At 37.8% G+C, this 25735-nt stretch overlaps 1 protein-coding gene across 3 annotated transcripts in view; it reads right to left on the reverse strand.

Annotated features, from left to right (window-relative positions):
- Positions 1-1497: 1497 nt before the first annotated feature.
- Positions 1498-25735, reverse strand: part of SNX9 (sorting nexin 9) — a 72272-nt gene continuing 48034 nt past the window's right edge. For all 3 annotated transcript variants that reach the window (XM_074896506.1, XM_074896507.1, XM_074896505.1), the window contains exons 7-18: positions 25463-25547; positions 24494-24619; positions 24082-24199; positions 21186-21316; positions 19665-19768; positions 17028-17131; positions 14251-14328; positions 8572-8648; positions 7558-7647; positions 6012-6126; positions 4497-4588; positions 1498-3150 (exon numbers count right to left, since the gene is read on the reverse strand). In XM_074896506.1, coding sequence (XP_074752607.1) covers positions 3103-3150; positions 4497-4588; positions 6012-6126; positions 7558-7647; positions 8572-8648; positions 14251-14328; positions 17028-17131; positions 19665-19768; positions 21186-21316; positions 24082-24199; positions 24494-24619; positions 25463-25547 — 1168 coding nt within the window. In that variant the 3' untranslated portion in view covers positions 1498-3102. The remainder of the gene's footprint in view (positions 3151-4496; positions 4589-6011; positions 6127-7557; positions 7648-8571; positions 8649-14250; positions 14329-17027; positions 17132-19664; positions 19769-21185; positions 21317-24081; positions 24200-24493; positions 24620-25462; positions 25548-25735) is intronic.

A 25735-nucleotide genomic window follows, 5' to 3' on the forward strand; every position in this document is an offset into this window, starting at 1 on the left:
AGGCCACGGGGCTGTGGAGCACTTCCAGCCAGTCCAGACTGGCAGAATGTCTAGTGTGTGTCAAACTAAACTACAGCACAAGAGATGCATCTCTTTCTTTACAAGGCTGTTAGTCTGAATCATTCTGCTGCACTCAACAAGACTAATTTTGGTAGCAGTAAAATTCATGTATTTAATTCATGTGTTTAATCAGAATTTACAAAATAAAGTGTATATTATGGTAATGCTTTCTCAATTACTTTGTCATAGAAAATAGAAATTGCTCAGTAATGTAAAAAATTCAGTACTCATGCACAGTTAGGCCTCATTATAGCATTAAAGAATACTCTACTTGCAGTAGACTACTCTTCCAAAAACATACCACACATTGCAACAACAAAGTCTGACGGTGCAGTCTAATCCCATGTGTGATTAACTGCTGACAAGAAATACAGGTAGCATTCCCCTTTGTATAGCCACATTTTTATTGTTAAAAAATGGATGTAGTATTTTAGCAGTAATGGAATAAGCAATTAAAATATAAAGTTAAATCCAACAGCTGGGGCATTTGATGTCTTTTACAAAGTCACTGGGATAGTGCCAGTGTTTGGCTCACCCTCAAAGAAAAACATAAGCCAGAAAACAGTATTAAGGCTTTTTGATGCTCCACAGATTAAGTTATTCAGCTATGACAAACAAAATTCAGGAGTGCACTGCTTAAGTCTTACTTTGACTTGTTATTCTTGTTTTATGACTGTATCTTCAGTGTGAAGATTTTCTGTTGTTCCCAACTCAGCCAACCTAGCTATGCCACTATTCATGTCTAATTTTAAAACAATCTGATTTCTATTCTGGGTCAACACCATGCCGACACAAAGCCAGAATACACAGTAGCACTGTGCTCTACTACTTATTTGCAGTCAGGAGGGTTCTATCAACCACGAGCTGGACTGACCTGAATAATGAAAGCTTACACCATATGCGTAGCCTTTGCTGGTTTGCAGTCACTAGCACTATTATACCGTTCAGTTGTGATGCCTGCTTTATGGAAGACACATGGATGCTTTCTCACTCCTCGGCTGGCCAGTGTGTGTAAACTGATGAAAAGCTCTAAGGAGGATTTGCCTCATACTGCATCACCCTGTTAAAAAGCAACATGATGATTTCAAAGAAAAAATAAAATAGTCTGGTGGATATATATAAATATTTATTATCAGTTTAACTTCATTTTACTAGAAGACTTTAAACAGTTTTTCTTTTTTTGCCAAAATGTTGCATCTCTGACACAGTTGCTACTGTCATCGCTTCCCTGCACTGGGAAAACACAGCTTACACTTAGATTTCAAAACAATCTATTAAAGATAAAGAACCTTCAACTTTAGTGCATATGGAGCTATTTAAAGATTGGTAAAAAGAACTCCCCTTCCCCCTCCCAAATTAAGAGTCTGTTACAAAGAGATTTCATTACCAAAAAGTGAATATACAAATGCTTAAAAAAATGCTGGCTTGAAAAAGTGATTTCAGAATTTACTGTACACATTGTAACAATTTATTATATAAGCTGCTTCTACATGCAAGCAGATCTTACATTTGGTGTAAAACATTTATACACATTCTTTACAATTTGTACATATTTAAATGGCTGTATCAAACAACACTGCGCTATGGAATTTTGGAAGCAAACAACTAAAATTGGGAGGAGAAAAAGACAAGGTTTATAAAATGTGAACAAAACCCATGACACTGAAAAGCATCTAGACTTAGGCTTAGTCTTGTTTGGTTTGGTTTCAGGTTATTCAGGCAGACCCAGATTTTCCTTCTAGCACACAAAAGTAACACCAATGCAAAAGAAAATAAGGCAACTATTCAACCAGCAGATGTACCCGTCACTTAGAATGGCTTATTGGTAAAATGCCTTTTTAAAAAATGTTATTTTTTGCCAAAATGTTTATTTTCTAGGCACATTCGAGCAAAAACTTCATTTTGGCTTTCCGGCTTGCTTATGGCATGAAATGAATTACTGTAGTTGGTGCCCACTATGAACAGAGTTGGTGGTGGCATTTTTCTTTTGAAAAGCCCAAGCCTCAGATGATATTTCAGTAGTATGAAAGAGGACACTGGGCCACTTCTTCACAAGAAGTTAACCCAAGCCAGGAGCACATCATACTACTACATGAAGGCTTGAGCTTAGTTGGAATTTCTGGACTTCTACTACTTTGGGTTGGATGTGGCAATGTCCCCTCTGCTGAAACATTCAGATTCTCAGAGGGGTGAAAGGGAAGCTGGCCCTGTACACCACTGAGGAACACTACTGCCTTATGGCATAACATTGGGGGGTGTGTCAAAGTGCTGGTTTGGAAAACAATTTTTCACACCTTCCTGAATAGCTCATTCCTAGTTTGTACTCTGTCTTCTTACACGGTGCATAGCAAGAGAGAAAGAGCCTGACATAAGCTCTGAGGTGTTGTGCCACCAGTAGAAGATTTAGTTAGAAGGAAACAAACAAGAAAGGGAAGAATGAATGGTATTTACCAGAAGTCATAATGGGAGCAGTATGCCATGGCTGCATATGGAAAGCAAAACTCAGAAGGAAGTGTTCATTCAGGAGATTATCATGAACATGTACCAGAAACACACACAAATGTAATTCCTCCTGGCTAGTGAATCTCTAGAGAGCTGAATTGAATATAATGAGTATTAAAGTCATTTTCTCAAGCTTGTCTGCTTTCCCACTTGGAAAAAAAAGATATACATTTGTAACTCTGATGTTGATTAAGAGCCTTTGGAAGAACATCTGATAGATGGAAGTCTGCATGAAGTCCATGGCAACATATCAGTTTGAGAATTTAGATCCCTATAACTGACAGCATTATCTAGCTGGTTTTATTTAAATAATGATACAAATGGGAGAGCATTCAAGATAAGAGAACCTCATCTTATGATTTAGGCTGATAAAGTAAAATTTTAAATAATTCTTTTTTTCTACAATCGATTTTTATTGTTGTTGGGGTTTTTTTGGTGGGTTTTTTTGGCTGGCAAAGGCTAACAAGTTTTTATTAGCATTGCCCCCAAATCAGAAAAAGCACTTCGGAGCTTTCTTTATTGTTGACTACTCCTTATTCTCTACATCACAGGAAAGCGGCTGAGTGCCTGCCTCAGCTTCTGTGCAATCTGAAACAAAGGAACAGAACATATTAAATATGTTATCACTTTACACAGAAATATGATTGCAAGCTAAGAAATTAATTGTTCCCTCATTTTCTGAAAGAAGACAGTTTTTACTGCAGATTTTGTGTACATAGGACTGTCAAAGCATTCCATTATAAAGACTTTCCTTCTTATCTATGCATTTTCTGCCTTGTTCATTTTGTGCTTTCACTGCTCAGATTGTGTTGGAGAGAAGTATTGCAGGCAGGACTGTCACCCTGCCTATTAGGTTATCTAGCACTGCACTGTGCAGAAGGGCTACAGGAACAAAGCCAGATTTTTCCGGAAATGCATTTCCATGCTGAAACAAGGCCACACATCAGAACAGAGCTCCTGTTCTCCCATGGTAGCCACCACCCCACATGTAAACATGGATCTGGTCCCTGTACTGGGGGAGAGAGGATTGGTACAAGGAGACACGTGAGGCTGCAACCAGAAGAACTGGGATAGACTAGACAAGAAACTAAAAGCAGGTAAGGGAAAAACTATGCCTAACCCCATCAGTTATGTCAGAGAAATTGAGCAAGGTAACCTGATGGGAGATCTGGAGTTCTCATCCACTAAAGATACCTCTGAAGCCCCACTGGCACCATTTACTGCTGTGAAGGACAACCAGTTACTTATATTACTCCTTTAAGTGACAGAGGCCAGGCTCCAGCCCACTCAAATTCACATGTTCTACCAGCACACCACATTAAAAAATTTGTTCTTGGGTTTCATTTAAAAAAACCACACGGAATACATACAAAAGAACAATGTTAAATGGAACTAAGGTTGTAGTTCAAGTGCTCGGAGTTAACATATTAAATAAGTCACTTAAACCACTCCAGCCCCACCCCACCCCACAATTGTATGCATTGGACTTTAAATCACAGAAGCTTCCCTTCATCCTCCCAGCCTACAGGAGGGAAGTTTTGTTCAGATGGTTAATTGTTGTATTCAGTGCAGCAGGTCCTACTTACTGTGTATCACAGAACTAAAATTATTTTCAGCCTTATAACTGGCATTGAAAAAAAAAATTAAAAAAAAAAAAAATCAAGCTGTCCAACAATAATGTTTCTCAATCGGTCTTTAGGTCTAAAAGATCTAATCCGACAGTCATATATGTAAAATAATATCTATAGGAAGATACTATTTTAACCCATTCTTGGTTTTGGTTTTTTTTTTTAGTTTTTACAAGTACAGTTCTTCAAATATCTGCTCTAAGGGAGAGGCTCGTACAAAAAGATGATTAAGTACTGTGAGTATTTCTTATAAAAGTAGCAGCGCAGTATGTGCCAGGAAAATGGCACTGAAATACTACACTTTACCGTTTCATAAAACTGTGCTTGCTGCTCCAGATACAGACGAATAACACTGTTGTAGTCATAAATCCGGTTACTGTGGAAGTGATTCATCTCAGCTGCAATTAGATCCAGGATGCAAATTATTTAAGAGAAGCATTTTTAATTAGGAACAGTTCAGGGGTTAGTTACTGTGCAACAAGCTCAGTGTCCAGCCCTACCAGCATAGTTACTGTTCTCATGCTTCCACAACCTGTTTTGCCTGCAGCACTCAAGTTATGATGGAACTGTTGCAAGATTTTTAGGGTGTCAGTTACTCACTGATAAAATATAGACACATCCTAGATAGAGCCAAGTTCTTGTTACAATACTCAGGTGTACAAAGATTTGATAAAGAATACAAGCAGCATTTTCTCCTACTGAGGTAACTGCTCTTTTCTAAAGTGTTTCCAACAGAATTTGGCTAGGACATTCAGATTTCCAGGGGTATAGATATCAAGTTGTAAGCCACAGCTGTAAATATTTCACTCAAAAAAAAGACACAGCCAGTAATGTTTGACCCATTCTTGACTGAAGCTATTTCAGTAGAAACTTGAGAAGCAGCATTACCGAATCTGTAACACCTTTCACCACTTTCTGCATCTCTTTTCTGATCACAGCTTATGGCTGAAATAAAAAGTTAAATTTATTTTGAGATACCAGTAGAGGGAGAAGAAATATTCTAGATTGTAAAGTCATCCCAGAATTCTCTTCCATGATTACCACTTACACAGCACAGTCCTCCTGCATCATTGTGACCAGGAAGGAGGGGGTGGGGAGTTTTCTTGGTTTTAAAATCAATTTTGTGTGCTGCTCTGACTTTGTCTTGTAAAATACTGTGTACTCTTGGCTTTAAGTCAGTAAAAGGAGATGCAACTCCCTCAGCAATGAGTAGTCCCGCCAAAGGCAGTGACAGCATGCACTTAAGGGTTTGATAATCCTTCAGGACTGAACACTGACTTCTCACTTTCGTGGTTTTTCAAGTCTGGTGTGCTGTGTCTCATGTTTACATCATCTCTGCCCTGGTTTCTCTGTCCTAAACCACGACAATCTAACCTAAAGAGGAAAAGGTTAGTTTAAAGAACATCCAGGAAATAAAATCTTACCCACAAGAACATGAATCTCAACTGGATCATGTCTGACTAAACCATGAGTCAGAAAAACACTTCTGCACATGATGAACTGATTCCTGCACCAGGGCCCATGCTTTTTCTTTGAGACATTATAACTTAAAAATGAAAGAATCAGTCTGGGGTGGTTGGGTTTTTTGATTTGGTTTTTTTTTAAATTCCATTTCCAAAACATGTATCTCTTGCAATAGCAGTATGAGATTTAAAAGAAAACAATGGGCAAAATAACTGCAATTTTACAAGAATCTAAGCAGGTCACAAAAAAAACCCCAAACAACACCCAAACCACACTGAGCTATTATCATTCCTGGTAGAACTTGAGATGTCCTTCAGAGGTCTACAACACTGCCATTTAGCCCCAAATTTGGTTTACCTTGTAGTGCATAAGCCATGGTGCTCACACGTTTCACCATGTTCTGTTTGTCTTGTGGTGTTATTTTACTGGTTGCAACTAATTTATCACTCTCCTTCACTCTTTCTATTGCTCCCTGTAGAAACCAAATGCAGAAAGAGCAGATTAAGATGATTCAACTTAAAGGTCTTTATAGTCATCTAAAATGCCACTGGCACATTTTGAGCTTGCACACCGTACATGTATATACACACACACACAATGACCGATTGTGCCTTCACATATTTTCACCCAAAGTTTATCATTTCACTCTATTGCCTTCAAGAGTCCTAATAGCTGGCAAGAAGTGACTTCAAACAGAGTCACTAGGAAACTGAGTTTAGTAAAAGCAGTAATACACAAGGATACATATAGAAAGGACAAAAGGACCAAGTTTCCCAACATGGCTGACCAACACAACAGACATCCAAAAGCCTCAAACTATCAAATACTTGTAGAACCTTATTTGCACATTAGACAAGATCAGAAAACATAAACTATTTCCCAAGAAGCTACAACTCATTGTAATGTATAACTTTTGATTTGGGAAAATCCTTGTGCCACATAAACAACAAGCATAAAAAGAAACACCTCCCCCTTCACAACATATTTGTGCCATACAATATTCAAGAGAATCTATTTACACATCTCTTGGCAGGAGGCCTATGTTTCAAGTTTTAAAAACATTTCTTCTCCTTTTATGGTATTTTCCCCCAAGGATTCTGTGGGATGAGGGACCGTAAGTGTCCTAAAGAAAGGATACACAAATCTGATATGGTTTTATCTGTGTTGCTCTCAGAAATATGTTCTTGTTTCATGCATTTAACACTTCAAGTGGTAAAAAAAATACTTGTGTTTAATACCTCAAAATTTTTAGTTTCCTAAAATACATTACAGCAGGCAGATGAATGTAAGGAAAACTCTAGGACCAAAAAAAGGCAGAATATCCAAAAGTAGACACAATGGCTAAACTTTTTGTATTATTATTTGATGACTTCCACATTAGAAAGAACAAAGTGGTTGTTTCTTGTTGCTGGTGCTTTGGGGGTTTTTTGTTCTCCAGAAAATTCAGGCCTATTCTCTATTTTTAAATATTAAAGAAACTTCTAGGCAGTGCATGATTATTTATCACATATCAGTAAGCTAGCCATGTAAGCATATGCAATTTTTCCTACAATACTGATGTGGTTTAGCATCAACTACCATGTAAGACTCAACTACTACAAAGTTATACTGCTGCTATTCATCACATTGTGACATGAAGCTAACCTGAAGAAAATGACGAAGCTTCTAGTGCTCTAATATAGCAGGTGGTCATGATATTTTCAAATCTCAAGACAAGTTCTAGTTTCCCTCTTCTCTAAGTATTTTTTATTTTAAAAATCAACACACCAGCTTCACAGAAGCTTTCAGGGTTTCTGGAAGCAGAGGCCAGGCTGCTGCACAAATGCAGTGTACCACACCACCACTTTTGTTGCTGTAGATCTTCCTACTGCCCAACCCTTAAAAGGAAAGGCCCCTCACATACCTTATGAGCTCCTATGATGTCAGGGAAGCAACCAAGAAATCCCTTATATTCATGATTTGTTTCCATCAAAAAGTGAAGATCTTTCTTCGGCTAATAAAGAAAGTGTAAGCATTAGTAAAGGTATTTGTGGCATATTAACATCAGAAACTATGATGCCAAAAAAGGGTGAAGGAAAAAAAAGGAATGAAGAATAGAAAAAAACCAAAACAAAGTCTTAATTGTTTGCACAAGTTTTTAATATTTTATAAAAGGTCCTTATTAAAATATAAGCTCTTTAGAGTAAGACACCAAGCACCAGTGAGCACATGCCTCTATTCTTTGTTTTACTCAACACTAGCTTATGAAGTGAGGAATTTTGCATCACATACTGATACAAAAGAATGAGATTTAATCAAGGATAGGGTTTCTACCTTCCCCTGCATTCCCCACACGTCTACAGGATCCAGATCTTGCTGTGTTTCATTGTCTTGACATGCAATTGCCTGCTTCAGTAAAAATCTAGTTTAAATAAATCCTGATTGGTATCAGTATTCAAGTCATAAATTGATGTTTAGTGTACTAAGCTTAAAAGTCTCCAAAATGCAGATCCTCTTGATCTCAAGGTTGAATCTGTTCTTAAAACAGCTTTCCAAGCCGGTGACTAAGGAGATGCACCTGCGCATGTACATATCTGTATATGTAATGGGATTGTACTGATAACAACAATTTGTGACTTGAATCAGTAATGAAGACAGCTCACTGACATCAGAAAACAAATATATTTAAAGAGGAAGTAATAATTTTACTATTTTAGAAACCAGAATGTGACCTTTCTGATCCAAGAGAAATACCCTCCCATCACATGCCCCAAGTTGATACACAGTAGAAAAGATGATGAAGGTGCATTTAAAAGTATTAATAATAATTTCATTTAACTGGTCTGCAGCACTAGCAGTTATGTTTTAGCAGAGAAGAAAAGGAGTCAGGGGTGATGTGTTTGTACACACAACACCAATGCATTCATAATACTCCCACCTGATCTGCTACAAGACTGGCGATTTCTTCATAAGTTTTTCCTGCTTCTGTTATTGCTCCGTTGAGATCAGATTCTCCTAAAAGTAAACAGTGTTCAAGTTACAGTAAGTCAATTACAGTAAGAAGCTTGCCCTAATTCAAGGCAAATTTCTAAAATAGCTTATTTTACGGTAAATGTCTAGTCAGCATTTTATAACCAGTAGTAATAAAGAAGTTAGAAAAGTATTAGCAGTTTTTATACCATTAAAGAACGCAAACTCTGAAGATCTTGTAGAAAATTAATGCTAAAGGGACCATGTAAACACTGTTCTACCACAGTACTAGCACTATTCACTTCCACATTTCATAATTATACATAGTTTAAATACACAGGTATTCCCCCATGTGGGGCAACAGGAAGCCTTCCAGAATGGGAGGGAAGAGAGAATGAGGAGGGCAACACTAGTAGACTAACAAAGCTAAAGAGATGCCTGCTGTTCTGATTTTTAATCAATGATTTTCATACCTGATAAGCAGTAAATGCTCCAGGTTACGCCCTACTGCACGGTGATGCTAGACCTAAGCTCTCCAACAGTCCTGAACCGTAACTGTTAGAAGCTCAGAGAAGCAGAAGGAGGCCCAACTTTTTTTCCTTGCCAACAAGACTTCTGACCCTTTAGGGAACTCTTGGATAATATTTTCAAGCTCTGTAACAACTGCTGCTTTTGAGAGTGAGTTTCTAACTTTCATCAAAGAGCCCCATAAACTACACTTAGAAATACAGACATTACCACAAATCCTAAGCTAGGTAACACCACAAGCACTCATAACACTGTACTACTAGGAGGACATGGCTACGTGGGACAAAGATGGAAACAAGCCTTACATTTTCGGGTTTTTTTCATGCCACTTCACCTTCCCAAAACACCACAGGTTTTTCCCATCCTTGTTAGCTTGTCCAAAGCATGTAGTCAACAGTAGGGAAAGCAAATTGAGGTAGAAAAAGGGGAAGGTATAATTTGCAGATATTGAATTTTAGTTTAAGATAAAAAGATTTTTCTCATCCTTTCAGATGTGTCTTGATATTAGGTAGCAGTTAGTCTTTTACAAGCATTTTGCATCTTGTTTTTATTCTATAGACATTAATCAGTGACTTAATTGAAAATTTCCAAACATTGATTTAATCAATGATTAATTTGAACATTAAATTATCTTCTTTTACATATGGACTAATCTATGCTAGAGATTTATTAGCTAGGACTCCTTCATTTTAGCACATCCTAAAAGAAACAAGGTAATGACTGAACGTTGCTTCAGTTCTATCAGCGAATTCTTACTTTCCATTAGACTGGTTTCATAAAGCAGAAAGCTTCTGATCCTAAGAACCAGTAAGTCCAGCAACACAAACACTATTAGAGAAATAGTTATTTTTCCCCCTATTCAAGCCTGTCTGGATAACAAAAATAAAACCAGCATGAAATCCCATTGCAAGATCTAAGAGGTACATAATTCAGAAGATATCTTCACATTGTTGTAAAACAGTAAAAAAAAAAATTTCAGGGAGATCAATTTCATTATTTCAGGTAGACTTAAATAATCTAATTATTTCAGAATTCCCCATGTCCACTGAGAAGTAACCTCAAAGTAACTGCTGCTTAGGCAACTGACTCCTAGATTTTGGGACAAAACATAGTATGACATTAGAGTCAGAAGCCAGGTTGGTCTAGACTATGCTGTTCATTTCATAATGCCATAAAAGATGATGACTATTCATATATAAGCAAAAAGGAAGAGGAAGAGCATGTATATTTGAGTAGAAAAAAAATTTCTTCCCTTCTTTGCAGAACTCAAAGGACCTTCACAGATCGGAACTTCAAAAAATTCTAGACATATGCTCCCAACACCAATCCTCTGTCATTTGGGGGCAGCAGGGCACAAAGCCAGCTTGTAGAAGGCACAGGATGCATTAAAAGTTTCTAGTGCTAGCAGAGGCACTCCTCCAAAAGTAGGGCAAACAAGCGGTAGACCAATATCTGCAGCTCCTCACACTGCATCCTTTTCTTCTACAATCTTGTTCCAGGTAGTGCCAGGGCAGCCTTGGTGCGTCAGACTTCATCTCTCACCTGCCACACCCTCCAAGTTCTAATACGTGTTACCAGCAGCGTTGTGCCACGCTCAGTCAGTCACTCCCTACAGCAGGTCACCTTTGTCAGAGGTACCACACACAATCCACGTGCTCACCCATCAGAGTAACTGGAATTCCAGCAGCAGATTGCTCCCAATCACTGTTGGCCGCACGGGTTTTGGTCAGTTTTGTTACTCTGACAGGGATGAGTTTCTAGCATTCTCAGCTTCTGAACCAATGAAAAGCTGGGAATAGGCTTCATGACTCAGGCTGTGAAAACTGAGCTGGGTCTCAGTGCAAGGATATACCTGGATGCCAGGGGCTCTTTAATCACTGGGAAAGCAGAAAGACCCACATGTTGCTGACATTTACAACAAAATTAGGGCAGCATGCATTACATATATCCCCATGAGAAACAGAGAGGGCTTAAAAGCAGTGACTAAAGGTAGTTGTAAGAAGATTAGTAACATTCTATAGGTTATTTTAACCCAACCACAAGGAGAAACTAAAGTTTTCATTGGTTTACAGGCTGGCATGCTGTCATAGGGAGATGAAGGAAGATGTAAAACTATGAAGAGTCTTTTGGAGATGTTTAGCAGAGCATCTCTTAGCAGTTCAGCTGCTTGGTAAATGCCAGTGATTACCATCTCTGATGGAATACACCAGGTATACTGAGGGGACTAATATTCTGTAAGGCTTGACTTGGGGCAGTGGATTTTATTTTTTTTTTGTCAAGAAGTGTTTCTGTTTTCTTTTCTTTCAAAATGTATTTTACCAGAATCCAGGAGTAAGAAAAAGATCAAGTTTGATGTACTAGGGAGCTAGTTACAAGATTTTTCTTGACAAGTGCACCTCAGACTGATAATGTTCAGCACACAAGCAGCTTGGAAGGCAAGATGTGCCTGTTGCTAGCTGGCAGGATAGTGAAACTTGCATGTAACTACCTAACAAAATTCCTGAGGGGTGATGTAGGATGAGGAGATCTTACTATACATGAATGGCATATCGCAGCCATTCATGTTTTCTTAATATAGGAGAAAGACTTGCCCAAAGACAGTGCCGTAAAAGAGAAGCCATGCTATTTAGGGCTGCATTAACCTCAGACCATCGTATGATGCAGTAAGATAGGCAATATAGTGCCAGGCTGCAAGACATTTCCAGGCATATGCTGGAACTGTCCAATATGCATTTTTGGACAGGATCATACTTTCAAAGCATGTGTTCTTAAAACCAATTGGACAGTACATAGGCCCATGGCCATGTTAAATGAGAACCTCTCAGTGTGTCCTTATTAATTTTAAGGCTATCCTTGCCTCTGAAAATACGGAGGACAGATTCCTAATATGCACTGTGGCTGGCAACTATTTCATAAGGGCCATTCTGCAGCATAAGAAAAAGAGCCTGCAAGAGTGCATCTTGCCTAGTGCAGTCTTAAACATTAGTCTTGAAATCAGAAGAGAAGGCAGTAGACATTCACCACACACAATAAAGATTTGCAGAGCAAGCAGGCAGCACTGATGAAAGAGGTAACGACAGTAGATACATCCCATCCTAACTGTGCAAATGAACGAACTAACAGCATATTCAGTATGTCAGAAGCCAGCTACCAGTAGCTGGAAGTGTTTGTGTCATCAAATCAGTTGCTGCAATCTTCAGTTGCCTATATGCTTAAACTTCCAGAACTCAAGTATTTAAAAAAAATAAAGAGCATGAAGAGAAGCAGAAATTGAACTGAGTGGCTTTAAGTATGGCTGAAGCAGCCATTCCTCTTCACTGATAGTCCAAAAAAATTATACTCCATACTCAGCCTATCTAGTACTTCTTCATTTGAAGGAACTTCTATTAAATATTGAGATCAAGAAAGCCACATCCTATCAATTTAAATCCAGGTGCTTATGTCTCTTGCATAGAGTCTGCTTAATCCACAGACCTGTACCTGAGGCAACCATCAAATGAAATTGTATACCAACAGCAGGCAGGAAGAGTGAGGGCAGCAGTGATAGAGACTTTTATTATTCTCTCTTCCTGGGAACTCAGATTAAAAAGCAAAGAATCCCATTGATTATTAATTCTGAGAAAATACACTGGTGTACCAGTTATTAAAAAGAGCAAAATATATGCAATTATGAGAAAGGCATCAGTGGGAAGGGCATTTTCCTCAGCAAGATACTAGGGTGCAACCAGGTACAACTGGGCAAAAAGCAAAGAGAAACATCCTTGCCTTGTTCCCAAGCATCATGGGATCTATTTTTTCATATCATTCGAAGATGCTGGAAATCAAATTGAAGCTTTCCTTCTTAAGGTTTTTCTGCAAGTTTGCATCCTAGCTTTAAGCCATATTGTTTTCCCTTTACCCTGGCAAAAGATCATGTATTATAGTTCAAACGATTTCCAATTCTTTCTCAAAAAATCTTGCTACAGATTGTTTCTGGCTAGGATTCACAGTTTTATAACCCATGCTCAGAGTATCTAACTATGCAAATCCCCTACTTGGTTCTCACATCTAGAAGTAACATTTTAGGCAATATGCTGTGCTCCAATTCTAACTAAGCAGTCATCCTGCTGAAGTACAAGACAAAGATAAGATCTACCTACAGGTACTATGCCTATTTCCAATGTTTCCAGCAGCAGAAAACCTGAGTTTCAGAAGTGGTTGCATTTTAATACATGATTTATGGGTCAAAAAGCTTTAAGAGTACAAAGCAAGGGACAGATAAGTAGTCAGAGTACTGGTCAACTAAAAGTCCCAAGATGGAAAGATTTCAGGAAGCCTTTATGCTATAACATATAGGGTTTTAGAATGGAGCAATTTTGATTAAGTCTAGAAAAAAGAAAGGAAAAAAAACCAAACCACATTTGACAAGAGAATCCCAGAGAAAATAGACTCAATAAGTTTCTTCTCGGATAAGAGTAAATATTTCCCAGTTAAATGGAAAACATCAGCAGAACTTAACATATCAAAGCAGGATTTTAAGTTTAGCCTAAAGACTACATTTTAGGAGAACTTTTATCAATTGTTGCCCTCCTTTTCCCTCCCACAACTTTATCTGACAGGCTCTATTGTAGAGCTCTTGAAGGAGAAGGAAAGGTGAAGGACAAGAAAAGACTACAGTAGCCAACCCTCCAGCCCACATAATGGTATACAAAAATGTTGTAATAAATTTTCCATCCTCATGTGGAATTGTTGTTTCATGAAGTCACACTCTGTTCTGTGACAGATACTTTCAAAGCTGCACTTTCTCCTCTTTCCTTTGTTATCACAAAAAAATGCTACAGCATGTTTTGTCAGTAAGGTCAGTAACAAGATTACATATTAATGAGATTAAGTTAAACTCCTCCACCACCACCACCACCCCTCCACATGATTATACAGTGAGAGAAAACAAGATTGCAGACTAGAATATAAAAACCCCATAATATGCACAGGGAATCAAATTTTTAGTATTTTTTTCCAGAATCATGTTTGACATCTAAAGTTCAAAGAGGAAAGCATTAAGACCTTCAGCAAAAAATGTAGCATGTTGTAATTAAAATATCTTTTGTTAAGTAAAGTACAAATTAAGCTACAGAAGTACCTTGGTATCCACTAGTGCTGAAGACCAGTGCCAGGCTCTGCAATGCTTTTCCTATCTTCTGGTATTCCTTGGGTAGTGCTGAAAAGGGAAAAAGGATAGGAAAAGAGGGAAACAAAAGGAAAAACCCACAAGGGTAAGTGAGACTGAATCTGCAGTATTTCCAAAACATGATAGAAGTAGATGTCAAAAACAATTAGGTTTTACATTTCCTCTAGTGAAGCATTTACCATCACATTCTTCCCCCCTCCCCTGTTACAGATGTTTCAAAACTGGACAAAACAATTGCAATCTGGATTCTTGAAAGCCACAAACAGCTGGGGAAACAGTGTGACTGCTATTAAAAAAAAAAAAAATCTCACTGCACTCCTAGCTCAGTTCTCCTATGCATATAGTGCGATTTTTTTTTCTCCCCATCATGAGCAGACTTTGTCCTCCTGGGCAGGGGGGTGGGGGGAAGTGCTGCAGTGATATGGAGAATAGATCTCATTAATATTTTAAGAAAGGAGATTATTATACAGACCTATAACACCTAAATTCTCCTCAAATCATGGATTTTATATTTAAAAGCACTGCAAACCAGGACTACCTAGGGATAAAAATTGATGCAAGTATCTGAATAATAAAATTGGTTTTTATAATCTATATATTGAAAATTTATGCATAAATTGCTTCCTCACAATGAAGTCAATAAGGTGTGATTTATGAGTGCATTCATTATTAACACTCCAAATACCACCACCCCAGAGGCCTGAAAAGCAATCTGAAAAGGAAAAGCAATTTTTTTAAGCTACCTAATGATAGCATAAAAAAACCCAAGTAGATGTGCTTTTTGTCATCAAATATTTGTATTCAGAGGGTACACTGTCCAAGTAAAAAGCAGTTTTAGTTTCTCTAGCATCCCACACAATCTGATTTTCACAGAGGAACCCCTTTGTATGGTAATGCCCCCCCCCCCCCCCCCCAAACAAACCCCAACAACCAAAAAATAACCCACCCACCCCCCCCAAAACCACATATTTTTACTGATTATCTTTGATCAAGTTCTCGCCCAGAAGTTAGGTTATTTATGACAACTGGTATTTCTTATACAACAGGTCTATTCAGCGTACTAGAATTCTGTTATCAGCCATTAACTTGTTACTGAATCCCCAGTGGAAATTTCAGTGAAGAACATTTGTTTTTTCTTCACTTGCATTTAAGAAGTTTCCACTGTCAGTCACTTTAAATATCATAGAAAGGAACGCACGTTAACTATTGCTCAGGAAATGTCAAAAATACTTCTGACTAGAGTTGGGACAAGAGCTGACAGGGAACTTAAAAACTAAGAGACTACTGAAATTATTCAGTTTTGCATGTCCCGATTTACCAGTCTCCTTTTTCTATTCAGTACGAATGTCCAGAAAGTTAAAAGTTAAAATTTTCAACACAATCACATCTGGCTTACTGCCCTTATGCTAACTAATTAATAGCTGCAAGTATTAGAAGAGTTATTCCATACCTAAAACACTAGTGTCATAAGTTTAGGGAGATTTTAGCAGTGAACAAAATGGTGAATTTCTACTGTAAGCACAAGTCACAGCCAGCCCTTAACTACGGTGGCTCTGATCATTGTTTCCATAACTGCAAAGCAACACTGTTTTTCTAGTCTCATCTGAAGGACCTTATTCCTTCCCCTGCCCTCCACATCATTTCTTAGTGAAGTGAGATCTGTACGGTGTTAGGGATGTGTCCCGTGTTAGACTATTTTTGACCACCAGGAGGGTCAGTGATGTGTAGAAGGAAACCCTCCTATTCAAAGTGGGGAAACGTAAACAATTTAAAGTTCACATCCTAGAGATATTAAGGTCTAATGTAATCACTACCAGAAGTGATGGGGCTTCTATACTTTCCACTCCCTCCAGTCAGCCCCAGGTATTCAACTGCAGTGTTAGATTAGAAAGTAAAGAGATAACTCGGAAGATGTACTTACTCCCAAGTCTAGGGACATTTTTTTGTGGGAGTCAGAGAAGGGGGAGAAAAAAAATAGGAAGGGAAAAAAAAAAAAAAATGGAGGAGATTTATGTGATAGATCTTTGGTCACTAGACACTACAGCCTGCCCTGAAGTGTTTCTTATTATGATCCTCAGCTGTAGTACCTGCTTCCTTTCAATAGCTGCCTTGTGGTGGCCAGAAACACTGAACACTGCTGTGGACTAGGAAATTAGAGCCCAGGCAGAGTCATAGGGACTTGGTGTGAAGTTCTGCAACCCTAAATATCTGTGGGAAGGAAGAGACAAGATAGGAGAAAGAATTGGGCTAAAGATTACATTAGAATCAAGTTGCTTTTTCTTTTTTAAAAACTCATTTCATCTTTAAACCACTCCTCCTGGCATGCAAGAATCCTAAATAAGGGGTTAATAAAATGCAATCATTTATGATTTCATCAAATAGACAGGTCTACTTTGCCCATGTCACTAAAATGTAGATAATGACAAATATATGAGAACAGGTCCAACAAGGGCTTTAGCTGGATTACTAGAATTATTTAACTTTTAATATTTTTAAACCTATGGGCAGGGACCAGATATTTCTGTTATGAAAGAAAAAAAAAACCCAAACAGAAACACAAACACAATTTATACTCTCAGACACTGAAAGTAGCCAGAACACCATACAATTCCCATGATAATTTAGGATTTCCTTTAGTTTTAAGATGTGCCTTGAATTATAAACAACAACAAAAAGCCACAGAGAAAAGCAACATAAAAATGACTGCTGAGTTCAGAAGGGACACTTACGCCCTGTACACCTCTTCCAGTGCTCTTGTCCCACTGTCAGCAGCTCTTTAACTCCATCATCCATTGCTTTGGTGAATCTACCCACTGCATCACATTTCTGTTCTCTGTTGCATTTGGAAAAAGTAAAAACAAAAAGCAGTTTAACAGATGCATTACTCAACTTTAAATGCAATACTGAAATGTTTAGTAGTGTCAACTAGGTCTTAAAAAATAATCAAGAGAAATAAATTAATTCCTTGAAATTCCTGACATTTCACTGAGGTCAGAATTTCTCTCTTTAGATACATGCATTTTTCCTTCTGTTTTTCTCCCCTGTGTTAATGATAACCCAGTACCACCTGTTTTTTATTATAATTAGTTATCTGAAAAAAGCCAAAAGGCTACTAGCTAAATATCCTCCCCAACGAGATCAAATAACGGAACAACAATGATTTGATGAAAATGCATCCCTAGAACACTTAACACAAACAGAAGGACTCCACATTGACAGGAAATTACATGTTAAGAGTAACAGAAGCAACAAAATTCATGCAACAACAAACAAACAAAGAAAACAATTGTTCCAGATATTTTATTAAAAGTCTAAAATAGGTGAATAAAAATTAATATAGCAGTTCTCCTACGGAAATACATATGCTATAATAACTTTATATTGACAATACTGTTCTGTTCAGTTGTATTAGAGAGGAAACAAAAAAAATCAGTGATGCTCAAAAGAGAATTCTGAATTAGCATGTGCCTTTATACCCTCTTTAAGCACATTTTCACATGACTATTAAAGCTTTCCATTAAAATAGCACTGCATACACAGCAATGCTCAGCGAACTCTACAAAAGAAAGCTAGGCACATATTTTTTTAGTTTTCAATGAGAATTATTCAAACTGCATCAGATCTTATAAATGCTCTCAGCCAAAGCCTGTATGAGACACCTCACAGCAAGGCAGCCCTAAGCGACCCACCGGAGCCACGGCTGCCACTCCAGCTGTGGCCCAAACACCTAGAGGTTACCACCTTCCCCCTCAGCTGAAAGCCCTGCCCACAGTTACTTGCACAGAAACAGAACCTAGGCTTTCCAAGAGGCTCTTATTTTACTCCCATTTTTTCCAGTAGCAGATGACCCTTTCATTTTCTGTACTTCATACTTTACGGTATTGTGATCACAGAAGAAGTTCAAACCAGCACAGGGTTACCATCCTTTGATCAAAACCAGGAGCTGTTTCAGTGAAGAGTGCCTTTTCACTGAAGAACCTAAGAACTATTGAACAAGCTGGTCTGTCCACTTACAGAAGTAATGGCATTCAAGACTGTGTTCATGCACTCTGAGATGTTTCCAGGAATGTCTGGAACATGGTGTGGACACCTGAGGTGTTACAGCTATCCCTGCAATGCTTGGGGATAGGTCCCCAGAACCATCCCAGGCTGCCAGCCCCAGCCTAGGAGCCAATACCCCCTGGTGAACGTTCCCTGCAGGCTGGTTGCCTGCCCTCACCTTGTTTGGGGACAAACTGTTTAGCAGAACATATGCTGGTCGTTTCCTGCCAGGGTTCTGTATATAATACACTCACTCTCTCCTGCACCTTATGTACAAAATCCTCCCTCTGTTTCACCCCTTCAGCTTTTATGCCACTGGGATATATATAAAACACATCACTTAAAAAAAGTAGGGAAGTTTGAAATCCTCATGTTCGAGGTAGAAGTGACCTAAAAATGTCCATCTTTTTTACTAGTACAGAACTGCTACCACACAGCTATTATATCTTGGATACAGCCTATGCTGGGTTACTTCCAGGTACAGATACTCTACTTCTTTGCTACTATAAACTTCTATCTAGTTTATTCACAGCTTAAGACAAAAACATTATCCAAGTTTCTATGTTCTACAACAGCAAGCAAAGCATGTCATACATACTATGTATCTCCTAAGAAAAATGATTAAGCCTAAAGGACTGAAATAAAGGCTGCAGAGTAAATCCAGTCTTTCACTCTGTGAAACCCAAAAGTCTACCACCAAGAGAACTAAACATAAAAAAAGTATATATATAACATATACACCTATAAAATATATTCATTTGCTCTTCCAGAAGGATACCCCAAAAATGCAGTAACTAATTTAAAATGAAATTTGATAATTTAAGTCAGTTTTCATTTTGAATAGCTTTCCATTGCTTCCAGATATTAGAATCATACTGTGTGTGCACTGTATACGGGTATTTCACAGACACATTGTTTTCCTTGATGTTCTACCTACAGTTATCCTGAGGTACTTGGTAAGTCTAGCACACTTTGGAACTATTCACAATTGAAGGATTAAAGTTCAAAATACACTTTCATAGCAATATAAAACATAACTCCATAGGATCTGCCAGTACTTTATCTCATCTACTAGTTTTGCATAAGTCTTTTTAGGATCAGTATTCAGCCACTGAAGTCAAAGAGACATCACAGGTGGTTCCACCAAGTTTTGGAGGGGTTGCTATGAAAAACCTCATATTCAAACAATTTTTCAGCTCTGCTTTGATGAATACCTCTTCAAATCCATGACTATATGTGCATGCTTACTATTCTAGTTTTATATTAGCTCAGTATGTGTTGTATATCCAGATGTGTAATGTTCATGCAAAAAGAAACCATCTTACATTTCTACCATGTCCAAGTCTGGAGCTTCTGGTTCCATTGTAGAAAAGATCAAAACTCCTACAGTTTCATCTTTTTCTGCCTTCCGCTTTCCAGTTTTCCACTCCTTGAGGAAAAAAAAAAAAAAAAAGACCAAAAAAAGATAAAGTTTGACCACCATTGTTCATGCGTCTTTAAGGGCATGTACTTAAGCAGCAAATGACATATTTAGGAGAACAGTTAACCAATAGATCACCCATAAATTAAAACCTTTTAAACAAAAATTTCAGTGGAGCCATGCTTTCTTAAAGTTTCACCCCTTCCTTCTTGTGCACTTTGATTCTGGTGTCAACAGACCCTTCTTGTATATTACTGAAACACAGTGTAAGAGCAATTATATTCATCAGCTGTCTCTGCACATGTGAGAGTGCTGATATCAGAAGCTACTCAAGAAGATCATGAGACTATTATGCAATTGCCATACTAAGTTCTTACTGGGAACAGATAAAAAGGTTAAAAATTCCACATGTATTGCAACATCTGTTCTGTTTATATCAATCCATAAGTTACAATACTAAGAACTGCTGACTAACTAGCGCAATTATACAACTCTCCACTGGCCATGCAAATAGCACTTCACCAGGACTGCTACTTACTACGTTATTAAGACTCTACTTACAGGATCACATAATAATTCTGGTTGGAAGTGACCTCAAGAGGTTTGTAGTTTGACCTCCTACTCAAAAAACAGTCAGCTGTGACCTTAGTTACTCAGGGCTTTATCCAGTCTGGTCTTAAAAACCTTCAAGGATCACTTACTTTTACAGCAAAATGTATGGGTATTTAGAAGTATGACTATTCTGTGGAGAAAGCAGCAGTTTTCCTGTTTATTTCCTCATCAATAGATACCCAAATTAGTAACAGAGCTGGAGCTCAGTCATGAAAAAAACATTATTTACTGAAGATACTAAAACCTCTTTAAAAAGCATAAGAAAATGCTAGGGGGTGGGACATGGCAATAAAAAAGGGTTGGTTATATCAGGTAAGAGTGCAGCATAATGCTGTTACAACGCATTCCAGTGAAAATTGTGTTTCTGAGGGAGGGACGTTTGGTTTTAAATATAATACAACATCAGACACATCCTAGATCTGCTACGAAGTCGCTTCTGTTGGCAAAGCAGTACCAATCAGAGAGCCCCAGTGATTTGTAAGTCTAACAGAGACAGAGCAGGGCAACAGCCAAGAGAGTTGTTACATATGTTTCTATTCTGCCCGAGGACACAACTATCCTTAAAAAACCTGGAAAAGCTACTTTAAAGTGCACATCTGTTAGAACTGCATATTGCACCTCGAACAACTTTATGCCCCATTTTGGTCAATCGGCTAAATTAGTTAGTAAACCCAGCAGTTTCCAGCCCGTCACTACTGCCACAGGGGGGCAGGCAAATGAGAAGGCTGCAAAACTGAACTCGTAGTTCGAAAGGGGATGGTGTGAGGAGGAGCAATTCCTCAATCTCAGTTTGCGTGTGAACTTCATTTCCTACCTTCTCATCTCGGAAACTGAGAAATTGCTGGAAAACTTCACTTTCTGAGACAACAGGATGGCGACACATCCTTGTCATCCAAGCCTGCAGTCTCTCCATACGCATTTTGATAAATTCTTCTTCAAAGCGCCCTGTTATACATTAAACAGTAATTGTTACATTTCTACTCTCGTACCCCTCGGGGGGTGGGGGGGTGAGGGTGGGGGTGTTTGCCTTTTTTTTTTTTTTTTTTAAATTAAATGACTCAGAACTTACAAGAAGGAAACATTATGCTGACAAATCAGAGCCTTAAGTTACAGTATATTGGTTACTGACCAAGAGAACTCCTCCTTTTAAAGATAGTCAGGAAATATGAAAAAGAAAACCATAATCCCACCCACAACTCAAATCAATCTTTTTTGGGGGGAACAAAAAAACCCCAAACAAACCAAAACCAACCAACATTTGGATGGAAAAAAACAGGTATTCAGATGACCCAAGAGAGAAGCTAGGCACAGGCTCAGAACGCAGATATTTTTCTGATACAGTCTAGTAAATACTTGGTCAAAAATGTTGGCAAAAAAGAAACTACTTACTTTCCAAGATGTCATATCCTAACCAACAAAGTGTTTCAAACTGGACTGCTCAGACACAAACAGCAGATTAAAAAAAAAGCAGTACCTCCCATAAACATATTTTTATAAAGGTAAATAAATGTGTTGGGGGAAAACCTCAAAAAATTTGAACAAATCATATGTATAAACCTGTTAGAATACATACATGAAAGACTGATTTTTTTTTTTGAAGTTAAGAGATTTTTAAACACAAACTAATTAAGTAACTTTTTTTAAATTTTAAACCAATAGAGCATCAACACTATGTATTTACAAGAACCTTTCAGGTTTAGCACAAACTGTGTCTTACTGAGGGAATCTTTTCCAATTAAAAAAAAAAAAAATGCACATCAGCCTTCTAAAGCATACAGTGAATATAGGATGTATTTGAAAGGAATGAGAGATTCCTCCAGCATCCAAGTCTTAATTTCCATAGCAGCACAGATGACAAACCTTGAACGCGTGTACTCTTTCAATATAATTCTACTGTATAGTTACTATGGCAGCAGCTCTGCCAAGCTGACGCTTTAAGGTTTTTTGGGATTTTTTTGTTTGGTTGTTTTTTTAAATTGCAAGCATGGGAACTAGCCAGACTAGCAGGTAAAGAACACAACCAGTGAAAAATAAAGTTTGGGTATGGGTATGTTTCCTGCAAATTAACTAGGGGAAAAAAAAAAAAAAATAGAAAATCAATTACTATGGAATAACGTTACATAACCTGCAGTAATACCTTATTCTACCTGTAATATATACTGAAATCTCTGCAGTATTCCTGCCAGCACAAGGAATACAAGGCAACAGAAAGAGTAGCATCTGGAAGTTATGTGCTGGTCGTTAGGCATATCATCACCAGCAAATCATGACCCTGAGCAAAGCAGTCCAATTGTAAAGAGTCTTGTTTTGCCAGGACTAATGGACAGAAACACTTTTCTAGACAGTCTTCAGAAAGAAGCCTCCTAAACACAATGAAAAAACAAGCACCATTTTTTCAGTTTCCTATAACGTTTCAAAAAAAGAGAGAAAAGGAGGCATGCTTTTTTTTCATTTTGTTTTGCATGAGACAAATTACCCTCTCCCACAGACTCCAGAAGACCGAAATCTACAGGCAAGGTTTAACTGCGATGCCAAACTCTTGAGTCTTTTAAAATACAGTTACAATAAATTCTAGAGATCCCATCAGGTCTTCTGTTTCCTTTTAGTCCACATGCACATGTTCAAGCAAAAATACTGGTGAATTCTAAACGTGAGACTAAGGGGAGGGGAGGAAGTCGCTTCCTCACTTTTCAGTTTCCTCGGCATTTATCCCAGCATCTGTATCAATGCTTAGCTTTCTTCAAACACAGCAGAGCTGCTGCATTTTCAGTGATGCCCACAGCCACATGGTTGGCAACATGCCAGCTTTTGTATGTTTGTTTTTTGGCTGGTTGTCTTAGAGGCTGTATGAAACCTTACCAGAAAACATACAAGTGAAAACAGGCAAAAGTAATGCATTTTCCCCTAATACAGGTGCCCAATTCTTTTCTTTACATTCACTCTAGCACACTCTTGTATAAAGGAATCCAGAGACTACTGAAAACACACAGGCATTGCCACATTCAATTGCAATGACTGAACTCATGAGCATTCAAAGGGTCCAATCCCACTTTTCTTGAAGTCAGAATAAAAAGACTTCCATAAGCTTCAGAGAGTTTGGTCAAGTTGAACTGACATCAAGCCAGAGCAAAGTGTTATACAAATGAAAAATGCTTTCTAAATCAAGTGTGAAATGGAGCAACAGGAGAAACAGCTGCAATATTTTACTTGCGAACAAAAAAAAGCCCAGTTTATCAGGGGATGCTCCCTTTCCTCTGGGACATTTCAAAGCCTCTACGGATAACACATTTAGAATCAAATGCAAAAGAAAAAACATCCCCCTCCCATCATTTCTCCAATGAGAAATGCTGATTTACAATCAGCAAATATGTAACATAAGTACTTATCTCTTCTCTCCAATAATAAGTATTCTCTTCTGCAGTAACTAAGGGGGCTGCCTTTTTTTTTTTTTTTTTAATCACTGGACTAGATAAGTAAACCTGAGTTCTGAAATGATGCTTAGTGCTGACATTTTATTATCAATAGGCCATCACAACTCAGAAGTGTTGAACGGTGAAAGGTTGGGTTTTTTGATAGCGTCTTTAAAAATAGTGGTGGAAAAAAAAAAAAATCAAAAAAAAAAAAAATCAAACAATAAGAACGAACTGAACCTTGTAAAAAAGTAATCTCCTTATTTCCCATCCCATGAATTCACAACTAGGAATAATTACCTGTTACTTGCTTGTCTGGAAGAGATGGGATTGGAATGGCTAATCCAAATTTAACCAGGAGACGCTCATACAACCAGTCAAAGTGCTTGTATCTGTGGTTGACAGACCGATTAGTGTTCTGTAAGAGAAACACAACTCTGAATTTTGACAGGCATCTACAGATAGTGACACAAAACAAGTGTGACCAGAATAATAAATATGTGGAATGTAAATAAAATTTCTGATTTAGAGTCTTAAATCTGTAATTAAAAAGAACTTGAAATGCTTGAATAAAGTAACTCTTTGGAGAATAAAGTGTGACAACTACCACTTACTCTTACAGCCCTGTTACCAAGTCACACAAACTGTATTATTTATATGTACAAATGACCCATATTTGTGAGAGAGAAGAACCCATTTTAGATACACTTACAGTGCAGGTCAGCTGATATTCAATGTAGCTCTTGAGACCATACATTTTAGAACCTTTTTTGGGATCTGCCACCACACAGTCAAATGTAGAGGTAGGATAAACCCACATTGGGCCATAATCACCAATCTGTAAGAAATTACAAATGTTATCTTTAAATACATCATGCTGTACCAGCTGCAAACAAGGAGACAAATACTTTCTTCACTTGAAAGTTTCCACTGATTTCAGCAAGAGCTGGAGAGCCAGAAAATAGAGAGGCTTCTCGCAACCAGAGATGATTGACTAGTTTTGTTTATCTTATGTATTTTATAATTCTTCCCAAATAGTGAAGTGGTAAATTCTAGGGATTGCTACTTCAACCACATTTCACTAGAACAGCATATATCTAGAATAGTCAGGTTTTTAGATCAGAGGATGGCCTGACTATCATGACTGAATATTGCAAATGTTTACAAATGTAGTTCTTATGTACTACATAGCTATCTAGATAACTAATAGACAGTGTAATGCATTCATCTGCCTCCCAATCACAGAAAAAAAGCTTATTTTCATGATCACAAGTAACACAGATCCAGCATGAGGAAAAGAGTACTGAAAAAAAATTAAAAAAAAAAAAAAATCAGCACACTTAGAAGAAAGGAGCTAAGACTTGACCCTGAAAAATCCCTCAAGTGATATATGACTCTGAGATGTAGTCTATCACAACTTTGAAATACTTAAATGGCACACGGTTTTATTACGACACTTCTATGTTCAGTATCAGTTTCGTCTGACCCAAATACATATAGCAACCCCAAGGCTAAATGTTAAGCTGGAGAAAAAGATTAAAAAAACCCCAAAAACAAAAAAAAACCAACCCACACTCCCCTTAACAAACCTACACAAAATAACCAAAACAAAAAAAAAACGCAACCCCAAAACAAACCACACCACCTCCACACAAAAAATACACACACTCCCCCAACTTACAATTATGGATATTTTCTCTTTGGGTTTTGCTAGCTGCTTTGCCAACAGATACTGTTCCATCCCAGGTTTTGCAAATCCAGGAAATCTAACAAAAAACCCAAAATTACAAGTTTATTCCATATTTTCCATTCTTTGATGTATGCAGAATTACCTGCCACCATGGGGAAAAAAACTGTTAGCATTTCTCAGGTATAGAAAAGAACCGATGTGGATTAAACAACCAACAATTTGCCCTGAAAAAGCAGAAGGTTTTAGCTACTGAACTACAGCTTT

The sequence above is a fragment of the Athene noctua genome, chromosome 1, assembly GCF_965140245.1.
Source record: "Athene noctua chromosome 1, bAthNoc1.hap1.1, whole genome shotgun sequence".
Taxonomy (NCBI): domain Eukaryota; kingdom Metazoa; phylum Chordata; class Aves; order Strigiformes; family Strigidae; genus Athene; species Athene noctua.